Genomic DNA, 12004 nt, shown 5'->3' on the forward strand with positions numbered 1-12004 from the left:
AAAACTTTAATGGAGTCGTGAAGTGCTAAAAGATTGAAGAAAAAAGAGAACAAGGGAAGAGTTCAAATTCTGTGTGTACAGAATTTATTTATTCAATCATCTAATTCAGAACATACAAAAGATGCCATTATTTAATTTTTGCCCATTCAAGGACAAATGAAGTGGCCGTAAGGGGCAACGCACTTGTTTAGGCATACATACATATATATAGTAAAAAAAAAACACACTTTGAATTCAAGTTCATGTTTCTCCAAAACAAGCCTGGTTGAATGACTCAAGCTTTAGGTTGCGGTTGTGGACCTCGATTTAATAGCATGGTCAGCAACATTACCACCATGACAGCACTTGTAATTAACAGATGTGACCTCCATCACACGTCCACAAGAGGCATTTGGGCATGTTATGGTTGCTAGGACATCCAAAGTGTTAAATTCACATGGTTGAGGAGCAGGTAGATCACGTTGTGTGTCATAATATTCTTGGAATGCAATGTCAAAGCCTTCTTTGACAAGCACTCTTTCTTTCCACTTTTCAAAATCTGCCACAGTTTGATACATAGGTTGGCCGTGACCCAGAATCCTCACATTGGACCCTTTGCTCAGAATGGCCCATCCTTGTGTATCCTGCTTGAGGCAGAGCAAAGACCTGATAATTTCTTGGATCTCACAGTCCAAATTCTCGGAGTGCTTCTTTTGCCTTTTGCCTTCTATGCCAATCCAGAATCGAGGAACTATCTTGGGGTCATCCTTTCCTAAATGGTAATAGTCTATTATTGCATCTGCCCTCCTTATTGTATCGTGCCTTTTAATTTTATCCACTGCCACAGTGAATTCTCGGGTCCACTTGTCGCTACCTCCATATATGAAGATATACCTATCACCTTTCACCTGATAGAGATAATTGCATATATGTATATACATTAAGTTGATTGACTTTTGTAATGATCAACTCAAAAATCATAGTTGTTTGATTTGGTTTTTACCTGTATACCATGAAGATTTGTTTTCTTGACCTCATCCCAGAACCATTTCCATTTCTGAGCAAGTAGGTAAGCATCGGATTTTCTGAAAGGGAATGCGTGGATCCCCCATTCGAAAATGATGTCCAAGGCATCATCGTTCAACAGGACACCTTGAGGCTTCACCACCGGAAGGATAGGTTTACCATGGAACCTGAGATCCTCTTCAATTAGCCTGATGCCAGGTAAGGGTACTTGAGCGTACTCCACCACGTACCACTTTATGTCACTCTTCAAAGTGTTGAAAAGTTCCCTCCTAGCATCCCCCCATTTGTTCTCGATCGGGATCCACAAAATCTTGAATTCCTCTTTCTTGAAACCGCTCTTGTCATTCGGATCTTCCACAAGTCTCTCATAGATTGAATTCAGAAGCCGAATCTCGTCTTCAATTCTGTCCAGCCCCGAAATGAACAGCAACACATACTTCTCCTTGAAAACCTCAACATTCTATATATTCACAAAAAACATATATAAGTTATAGCAAGTGTTGATAGAGAGTTTGTAAAATCATTTAATGGTACGGACCACATTTCTGTTGGCGTTGCCATCATATATTTGAGACTTGTATCCATTTTGATTGATCAGAAGCTTCAAAAAGTCGACGATGTCTTTAGGCTTTTTAAAGGCCTTCTTACGTCTCCGGTAGTCTTCTATACTAGCTGCACCAATAAACGAGATCGAGGGAGTAATTTCTTTTCATTACGTTAAGTAGAAACTAGAAATTTGAAAGGATATTAATTGAAGGAAGCACGCGAAAACACTAATAAAGCACACAACCTTTTTGTTGCTCGCATATCTCCAGGTGATGCTTGAACTCATCCAGAGCGGTAGAAAGTTTGCCACGGAAGTCCGATAATGCATAGTTCCTGAAACACAGAAAAAGTTTATCAATTTGTTAATAACATTTCACAAAAAAAATTAAATAATAATAGCATTTCTAACTTTAATATAAATAATGAATTATATAACAAAAAATCTATAACCAGAAGAAAAAAAGATTAATTAGTAAACATTAACTTACGAAACACCCTGGATGTTGGTGTTGCAAGCGACAAGGGAAGCGACAACCCAGTAAACAAGGAGTGGGATGAGTTGCAATGCATCTGATAGAGCGGGAACATCCTCAGTCTCATAAGTTTCATCAGAAGACAAGGTTCCCCACCGTCTGATCTTCTCAACGGCCTCCATGACCAACTTCACTGTTGCGTTGATATCAGTCACGGGAAGCTGTCTGTGTTGGATTTGATTCAGCAGTCTCAACGAGTTTCCCAGAGGGTCTGATGCCTGCTGAAGGTTCCAGAAATTTCCATACTCCAAAGCGAAAGCCGCTAGAGCTATCAGCGCTTTTGCGTCCCAAGAGTACTTTCTCAGTTGTTGAAGAATCCGAAGGGTTGTTTGGTGTGCGTTTTCTGGCCCCCAAGATAGGGTCATCATCTGCCACACCAATCATATATATGTCAAAATCATGATCAAGACTTCTATCAACTCAATCTTCTTAATTATCAGACTTTCTACTATACTTTAACATATTTCATTTTTACTGTTTAAATATTTTAAACAGCTCTCACTGTTACACATCAACTTTTTTTTTTTTTTTTACATTTTAATAAACAACTCTTTTCTCTAAATCAGCAACTTTAATTTTTGTTTTTTACTAAATAATGAATGTACAATTATCTTCACATTCTTATATATATGTTTTATCTCAATAATTAATTTTTAGAGTATATGTACCAACAATATATACAATAAAGTAGTTTAACACTGAATTACATATCACTATGTATATAATAAATTTTTTATTTTTTATAATAATTATAATGTTGATTTTAATTCATTATAATTTTTTTACAGATTATATTTAGTCATTAATTAAACTCTAAATTTTTATGCTGAAAATGCATAACCTTTGTTAGTTATTAAACCGACACTGCATAATTGGGACAAAAGAATATAAGAGCTGCTGTTTGAGGAGTGCTTAATTATAAGCATCAGTTCCAATAACAAAAACTTTTGAAAATATAAATGCGACAAATTAAAATATATACCTGGCACGACATCAGCTTCAGAGTGGAGAATTCTGGTTTGAAACTGCTTATGGTTATGGGATTTCCTAAAAATCCATTGGGCTCATCTATCTGTACGTAAGACACCGAAATATATTACTGAGACGGTTTTGTTAAAATTATTAAAAAAAAAGGAATAACGCATGTCATCACTAAGATTGCATTTTGTTAATTACCTTAAGAAGAGCCCCAACAATTCGAGTTGATAGCTTGATAATGTTGGACACGACGTTGAAGAGGGGCTCATTATCGAACATCTCGTCGTCGTAAGTGTGGGATACATAAACTTTTTCAACGATCTCAGTATTACTCAAATTAAATGGGTTGGGAAGCAGAGGCTTTAGTTGAGTGTTGGAGATCGACATGTCGGTAATCGATCAGCTTCGTAGCTAGGTTTGGATGCGAATGAGTGATGTATGTTTTCTGATATCATTAAGTTGCTCAACCTATTTATATATAGCTTAAGATCCTTTGAGGCTTTACACTAATAATAATTAATAACTTTAGCTAAGATGAGAGTGCTTTGAGTAAATTATACACAGCAAGCGTACGTGAAACGTGCCGCCCTGATGCAAAGTTCAGCTTTACCCCTTATGGTACATTCGTACGAGACGTTCGTGAGTCACGATATGATAAAGGATATAGTTGGCATTTTCTTGTAATTTCACGAAACTACTACTGTGTTTTTCTTCTAGTGGTGGAATTAATTTCCTGAAACATTCGCTTTTATAAAAGATGGTAGCTCACTTGTCTAAAGTTTCAAGGCAAGAAGATTACACAGGACAAAGTTACCTTAGATGACAATGATTTGCTTCCTATGTTGGAGTTTACTGAAACTTTTGCTTTCCAGAAGGATGTAAGCTGAAGGTCACGTTTGTCCAAAGCTTCAAGGCAAGAAATTTCACAAGTCTTGATAGTTTTATTTTTTTTTGGTCAGCTACACAGGTCTTGACAGTGAATTTTGTTCCCAGGATTTTTACCTAGTTTTGATTTATACTTACTCTTTTTTTTATTTTTATTTCTACTGCTGTATTCTAAATTATAGTATTGGAAAAGTGTAGAATCAAAATTCACTTTGGGTTCTGTTAAGTCAGAAGCGTTTGACTTTTAGTTGAATGACGTGTTTATAAATGAAAATTTGCCCCCGCATCTAAAGTATAAAATTGTGGGGTACATCATCAACTACAAATGCAATATGCAAATAAATACAAGTAAAAAGGTTCATTTAAGTTGATTAATTGACCTAAAAAACTCAATACAAATAGAAAAACGCATGCATGGAATCATTGCCGGTCTATCCTTTCAAATATTATCTTGTATTAAGTTTTTTTTTTTTTTTACCAAATCTTTGGTTACGCTTAAAAGTTAGATCTTTCTAGTTATTATTAATTAGTAATAGAAGCTACACATGAGCAATGGTTGCACTGTAATTGCGTTATCTTGAAGCATTAGGCTACTATAATTGCGGTGAAATTAGGCATAATCATATTTCTTTTTGTCCATCTTTATAATTTTGTTAGTTTGTCAATATTTCATCCATTTGCATCATATAAGATTTGTCCAAAGTACTACTGCCAAACATTTTCCTTTTTCAGAAAGACCGACCAAAGGTTAAGGCAAGTATATTATATTGGGCAATGCTACCACAAGCGAGGTACAAAACTACAACGAATAATCTTAGTTAAAAGCGAGACTTGTTCTAAATTCACTTCAATCGATGCCGACAAAGACGATGGTGTGTCAAAGAAGCAAACCATGAAATGGCGAAATTATAACTTTTATAATAAGCTCACCAATTTTTTTATATAATAGTTTATGAAGGAGCAAAATAAATACAATATAATCATTTAGTGTGAAGCTATATATATATATATATATGGATTTCATGAGTTGAAAACTGCGAATTTATATATAGAGAAAGAAAATTTAACCTTTTAATTCTAAATAGACATTAAACAACGTAATATGAAAAAAAGTGTGGGCGCCAGCTAACTTTTCATTACTGTCTTATAATTAAAGATTTATCTTCAAACTATGCGCAATCTTAATCCTAAGATCTTATCGTCTTAATTATTATTAATTTCATATTCTCAATTTTTATTATTGTGAAATTTTGTTACTTAAATTTGGTTTCAATTTTATATAAGAATTCAATCAATCTACCTAATTTAATTCTAACAGATAATCATTAATCCTAACCACATGCTTTCTATCTATGTAGAGAGAAATTATTGCATAAAAATGAATAAAATCTCATTGTGTTCCCATACTCTGAAAACTAAATGTGGAAGAGTACCTCGATTAGCCATAATGGAGTGATAAAAGGTTGGTGAAGATCAAGATTGATATTTTATGATCTTCTAAATGTAGAAAGCTTGGGGATAAAGAGAAAAAGAGAGGAGCACAATTGTACGTTTTGTCGCTTCTCTTTACAAATGAGGACCATAACCTCTTGGATTGGTAAGTGCTGCCATCAGTTACCCCAATTTTGATAATTATAATTTAACTCCTCGTCAAATTATAATATCACTACTGGTATCTACACAATTAGCATTTCATGGCAAATATCCTTACAATCATTATGAATGTGTTAGACTTCATGAGCTCAAAATTTGCCATTACATGCCTTGAACATATTCCAAAATACTTGTCCATTGATTATATCCGCACGTAGAACCAAATCAATTTTTATTGTATCAATCACAATTCACAACCAAACCCTTCAATAATGATCACTAATGCTGACAAAATCAAATGACATAGACTCATCATGAAATGTGTAGCATGCAAATTACATGAAAGTGGCATGTACACGTCTATTTCTAACTGGTCCTACTTTACCTCAATGAGATCAATTAATAACCTTAATGTACAAAGTGTAATAAATGAATAATAAAACATATACATATATATATATATATATATATATATATATATATATATATATATATATATATATATATATATCCAAAAGTTAATGTATGCATACATAAAATCTAACAGAGAACATAAAATACATAAAAGTGACTAACTTCCACTAAACCAAAGATTCCTCGAACTGTAAAACACTCATGTGAGCAACATGCTCATGAAAGACCTTGGGTGAAAGTCCCTTAGAGGATCTACTATCATGGAGTTTATCTTTATGTGTTTTATGAAAATTTGTCTACTCTATACTCTTTCCTTAACAACTAGGAACTTGATGTCAATATGCTTCGACTTGGTCGAGCTCTTATTGTTGTTAGAATACAATACAACTGATTTATTGTGACAATATAACTTAGGTGGTCTTTCAATTCCTTCCACAATTTCCAGCCCTATAACAAAATTTCTCAGTCATATTCCATGATTTGATGCCTTATAGCATGCCACAAATTTTGCCGCCATAGTGAATGAAGTAGTAAGGGTTTTCTTGGCACCGCACCAAGAAACCGCACCACCAGCTAACATGAAAATGTAGCATAAGGTGGATCTCAAACTATCTAGGCATCCTGCAAAATCTGAGTCAGAATATTCAGTGATCTCCAACTGATCTGACCTCTTGTATGTGAGCATATAATACTTTGTTCTCTTCAAATACCTCATAACTCTATTGGCTTCTTTTCAATGATCCATTCCTGGATTGCTTAAATATATGCCTAATACCCAACTATGTATGCTATATTCGGGCGCGTACATATTTGGGCATACATCAAACTCCCTACAGCTAATGCATAGGGAATCTTCTGCATTTTCTGAATTTCCAAATTTCCTTTTGGGTAATGTTTGAGATTGAACTTGTCTCCCTTAGGAACTGGAGTATCATCGGATTTACATTCATGCATGTCAAACCTTTTAAGTACTTTTTCGATATAGCTCCTTTGTGATAATCCTAGAATACCCCGAGATCGATCTCGGTGTATTTGAATTTATAATACAAAGGAGGCGTCACCAAGATCTTTCATTTCGAAGTTTCTTGATAGAAATCTCTTGATTTCGTGCAACATACCTATATCATTAGTGACAAACAATATGTCATCAACATATAAAACCAGGAAAATGTACTTACTCTCACTGAATTTGTGATACACACAATCATCAACAAGATTCATCTTGAAATCAAATGAGAGAATTACTTGATGAAATTTGTTGGAGGCGCATATTGCAGCTGCGGCTCTCTTCTTGGCTTGATGTTGGAGGCGCGCGTTGTTCTCTCTGAGATTGGGAAATTAGAAATTTATAATCAAAAGATGGTAAGAGAAAGAGAGGGGGATGAGAGTTTAATTTAAGAAGAACGGAAAATGAAAATATTCTAGGTATGTTAAATGTTTTGTTTGTTTAAAATTTTTGGGGTGGGTCTTGTTCCCTCTCACGGAATGCATTTTGGGATTTTCAGGAAATCCATTGCAATTGCTACACTAGAATGCATTTTGTTTGAAATTTGGCCATTTGGTTAATTATTTAGAGAAATGTGATTGGAATCTGCATGAAGGAATATGATATGTTGATACTTGTTTCAAGTTCTCACGATCTTATTGGAATAAGGAAATGTTGGCTATCTAAAACTACTCTTTATGAAAAAATTTGGATGGAAGCGGTTAAACAAACCTTAGTTAGAAGATCAAATACCAGACTCCACATTTGCCATGATTAAGTTCTTCATTCCTTTTTTTATTCCTTTCAAAAGTCCAATATTTGCAAGGTTGAAGTAGAGGGCATTTTAGGGAAAAAATTTCATTAGAAGCCATGCGAGATGCACATGATTCCTTTCTGTCAAGATATTAACGGTGTTAAATAGAGAAGGGACATTGTTAATGCTTAGTAAACATTTAGGATTTATTTTGTAAGGATTAAAAATGAAGAGGAGACTTATGTAATTTTGTCAAATCTTAGTAAAAGTTTATGTAATTTACTCTGTTAATAAATGCTAAGGGCATGTTTGATACGACTTCTTTTTATAAAAGAATCACCTCTTTTTTATAATAATAATAATAATAATAATATATCACTTCTTTTAGTTTTTTAGGTGTTTGTTTTAGTTTCTTTTTTTAAAATAATCAGAAGCTATTTAATAGTTTTCCATGAAATCAATTGTTTCTTTAAAAAAAATGATTATTTTGATACAATATGTTGTAGCAAATATTAGTTTAAAAGTAACAGACTCTTCGATATTATTTTTAACATATTCTTTGATATATATATATATATATATATATATATATATATATATATATATATATATATATATATATATATTGATTAAGAATAAAAGTAATACCTTAATTTTTTTTTTTGTCAAAGATAAAAATGAGATAAAGCAGTAACGTAACTCATTAGAAATGAAATCATAATAGAAGCCAACAACTGGATTCTCTTGAATTGAATCAAAATCAATTGCAGATAAACAAACAGATGGTGTTTGAAGCCATTATTTTCAACCCATAGAAGGGCAGCACAGAAGAGGCTTCATGACAACATACAGCCGAAACGTAAAAATGAGAATAGTATGATAAAAGTACGTAGTGCACACAGACTTGGAATAGAATTGAAAAGGTGGATCCGTCAGCAAAATGGATCGTTGCAATTAAGAAGCGTAGAGCTTCTTCTCAATCATGACATCGCCACTCTCTGGAACTTCAGCCTTGTGATGAGCTGCTTGACCGTGGCAGCACTTGTAACTTACAGAAGCAATCTCCATGGATCTGCCACAAGCAGCATCAGGGCAATTAATGGGGTGAAGAATATCAGCAGGGTAGTTAGCCAACTGCATGTTCGAGCATTCCTGAGGGTAGTTGCGACGCTTCTGCTCATAGTATTCCTTGAAAGCCACGTCAAACCCTGCTTTCTCCAGCACCTTTTCCTTCCATATCTCGAAATCAGCTGCAGTTGCCAGCATTGGGTCCCCACTCCCCAACAACTTCACGTTCGACCCTTTGCTGAGAAGAACCCACCCGGGTTGTTGCTGTTTCAGACAGAGCAAGCTCTTAATCTCCTCAATGGTAGGGTCCTTGTGTGTCTTCTGAATCATGTTCGCGAACAGGCTCTCTATGCCAATCCAGAAGCGAGGAACGATCCTGTGATCTTCCCTTCCGAATGGATAGTGCTCTATCACCGCGTCTGCCCTCTTGATGATCTCATGCCTTTTGATTCTTTCCACTGCCTGAGCGAAATCTTGCAGCCACTTCTTGTCACTGCCTCCATATATGAAGATGAAACTGTCCGCTTTTATCTGATCGATCATCATTCACATATACACACATTTTTATTTGCATTCAAGCTTTAAAGGATAAAGGGTAGCTAAAAATAATATTGATACAAGTAAAGTTGCACTTACAAGGTCTTGCAGCTTGGGATTGACTTTCTTCATTTCGGCCCAGAACCAATTCCATTTCTGGGTGAGGACATCATCATCAGAGGGTCTGAAAGGGAAGGCATCGATGCCCCAGACGAAAATCATGTGCATTGCATTGTAGTTGACGACCCGGCCTTGAGGGTTGAGCACAGGGATGATGGGTTTATTCTTGTAGTTCAAGTCCTCCCTTATGAGCCTGATTCCCGCCAAGGGGTAGAAGTATTCCGTCACATACCACGGCATTTCAAGCTTCAGGTTATCATACTCTGCCCTGTGCAGAAGATTCCACTCATCCACGACAGGGACCCACAGAATCCTGAAATCCTCTTTCCTGTATCCTTTCACTTCCCTTGGATCTTCCTGTAATCCCTCATAGATTGATTGCAGAAGCCGAACCTCATCTCTGATGCTGTCAAGCCCCGAAATGAACAGTAACACGTGTTTCTTCCTGAACACTTCGATGCTAACCATTTGTCTGGTGAGTCCATCGTAGACATGGGGGTCGTGAACTTCGTTGTGGTAGATCAGAACCTTGAGAACCTCTACAATTTCTGTGGGGGTTTGAAGCAACTTCTTACGCCTCCAGTAGTCTTCTAGGTCACCTGAAATCAATCAACACAGATATCATGAATTTTATATTTTCTTCTTTCTCAGGAATAGACTGCACCCTTCATGAAGATAAAACATATTTACGGTGATAGTTAATTTCAAATTTGTTAAACATATTTATATTATGATACTTTCAATTAAATTATTCTTTATAAATATACCTCTTTATTCCTTCAAAAAACAAAAAATACCTCTTAATGTTAATTAGAAACAGGTGGATCGATACATATTTTACTGAGTATTTATTTATCCCTTCAGAAATAAAAATAAAAAAACAAAAGAAATGCCAAATACGTAGATGCTTAGATAGTTATAAATCTACACTCACTTTCTCTTCCAGCACATTTTTTTATCTGTGTTTTCCTTCATCACATTACTTATCACACATATCACTCCATTTTTTCTTTCATCACACATGTCAGTCCAATTTTTTTTTTCCCTCTTTTTTCTTTCATCATATTACTTATCACATTGTTAATTTATTTTTCTTCTTATCAGTACTCTTTAATCTACTTGAATCCCAGCCTAAAATGGGGTTGAACGATCTTAGTAATTTTCCTAACCTATTTTCTTTCTGCTCCTGGTGAGATTCGCCTTTAATTTGCTGATAACAGCTGCAAGCTTGTCGTCAAAATTGGCTATTTCGTATCTAGAGTCCCTGAAGAAAAGTAATTGAGAAAGATATATAAGAAGAAGAATATTAGTATATATTGATCTGATGATGATAAATAGAGAAATTAAAGTGCTTACGATTCACCAAGGAGGAAATCAAAGTGATTAGCACAGACAACAGTGGTGACGATAGCCCAGTAGACAGCAACAGGGATCTCTTGCATGGCTTCTGCCAAGGCTGGGACGTCCTTCAAGTCATAACCTTTGGTGGAAAGCCTCTCCAACTCGGTGATGCACTCAACCGCGATGAGCAAGTTCTTGACCAAGCTGTTGTAGTCAGCCACGGCTTGCCTGTTCCTCTCCACGATGTGAACTCGGCTCATCTGTGCCAGTGATCTTCCCAGATGGTCTCCACTCGGAGTCTGGACGAGGTGCCAGAAGTTTCCATACTCCAAAGCCAAAGCCGCCAGAACCAATATCGCTTTTCCATCCCATGTGTACGTTCTCAGCTGGTCAAGGATCGACATTGCTGTGCTGTGTGCATGATGCTCACCGTGCGGTGTGTTCATCATCTACGTACACCCGCCCACATTATTATTATTATTATTATTTATAACAATATTACATGCATTCACAACAACAACAACAACAAGTAATAATCAACAACCTGAGAAGCAATATGCTTAAGTTTTAGGAACGGTGGGTCGAAAGTGGACAAAGGAACCTTGTCTTCAATAAGACCAACGGGTGTGCCAGTCTGCAACAACACAAATAATATTGCTTTACTCTATTACATGCAAATGCAAATTATATAGATTGATTGAATGTTTCATACCTTAACAGCAACACTGTCAGCAAGTGCAGTAGAACGCTTGATGATGTTTGCAGTAACGTTGAAAAGCGATTCCACATCGTACCTTTCAGCGGTGTGGACGTGGGTAATGTAAACCTTCTCCAGGATCTGATCATCAGTCCAACCCAATGGGTTCAAAGTGTTGGTTTGAACCGAAGAAGGGGTCGCAGGAGAAAGTGAAGACACTAATGCCATTGCTCGATCTCTTTGTATCTGATCTCTCAGGTTTATTTTAATTTGATTGTGCCTTCTTCTTTATCTGCTTCGCCTATTTATAACTCTTAAAGGGTGGGCTAGAGTTTACACTGGCCGAAACACACAGAATCTATGAGCCAACTCTTTTTGTGACATCAATGCAGGATTTTACAATATAACCTTGTGTATTCATGATTCATATGATATATAAGCAGGGTTAGTATTGACGTTTTGGTGCAGCTTTTGCTTTTGATAAAGATGGAAGTATGTTTGTTCTCAAAATCTTCAAGGAAGGAATAATTGTATGTTACTAAAGGTTA

The 12004-nt window shown here is 35.7% G+C and overlaps 2 protein-coding genes across 3 annotated transcripts; both read right to left on the reverse strand.

The window, feature by feature from the left end:
- Positions 1–57: 57 nt before the first annotated feature.
- On the reverse strand, positions 58–3521 carry LOC114372347 (protein SIEVE ELEMENT OCCLUSION B-like). 2 transcript variants are annotated; one of them, XM_028329851.1, is made up of 7 exons: positions 3261–3521; positions 3067–3156; positions 2040–2452; positions 1796–1884; positions 1547–1677; positions 983–1465; positions 58–887 (listed from the first exon to the last, which is right to left on the reverse strand). In XM_028329851.1, exons 1-7 carry the CDS (start codon positions 3447–3449, stop codon positions 282–284), a joined length of 2001 nt encoding a protein of 666 aa, XP_028185652.1. In that variant the 5' UTR covers positions 3450–3521; the 3' UTR covers positions 58–281. The 2 variants fall into 2 exon arrangements, with proteins under 2 accessions (XP_028185652.1, XP_028185651.1); XM_028329850.1 differs by having other exon boundaries at positions 1544–1677; positions 3261–3520.
- A 4882-nt stretch (positions 3522–8403) lies between these two features.
- On the reverse strand, positions 8404–11740 carry LOC114372236 (protein SIEVE ELEMENT OCCLUSION B-like). Its single transcript, XM_028329706.1, has 6 exons — positions 11472–11740; positions 11304–11393; positions 10775–11208; positions 10588–10682; positions 9398–10017; positions 8404–9292 (listed from the first exon to the last, which is right to left on the reverse strand). Exons 1-6 carry the CDS (start codon positions 11682–11684, stop codon positions 8648–8650), a joined length of 2097 nt encoding a protein of 698 aa, XP_028185507.1. The 5' UTR covers positions 11685–11740; the 3' UTR covers positions 8404–8647.
- Between the last annotated feature and the right edge of the window lie 264 nt (positions 11741–12004).

Source organism: Glycine soja, chromosome 10, assembly GCF_004193775.1.
Source record: "Glycine soja cultivar W05 chromosome 10, ASM419377v2, whole genome shotgun sequence".
Classification (NCBI taxonomy): Eukaryota; Viridiplantae; Streptophyta; class Magnoliopsida; order Fabales; family Fabaceae; genus Glycine; species Glycine soja.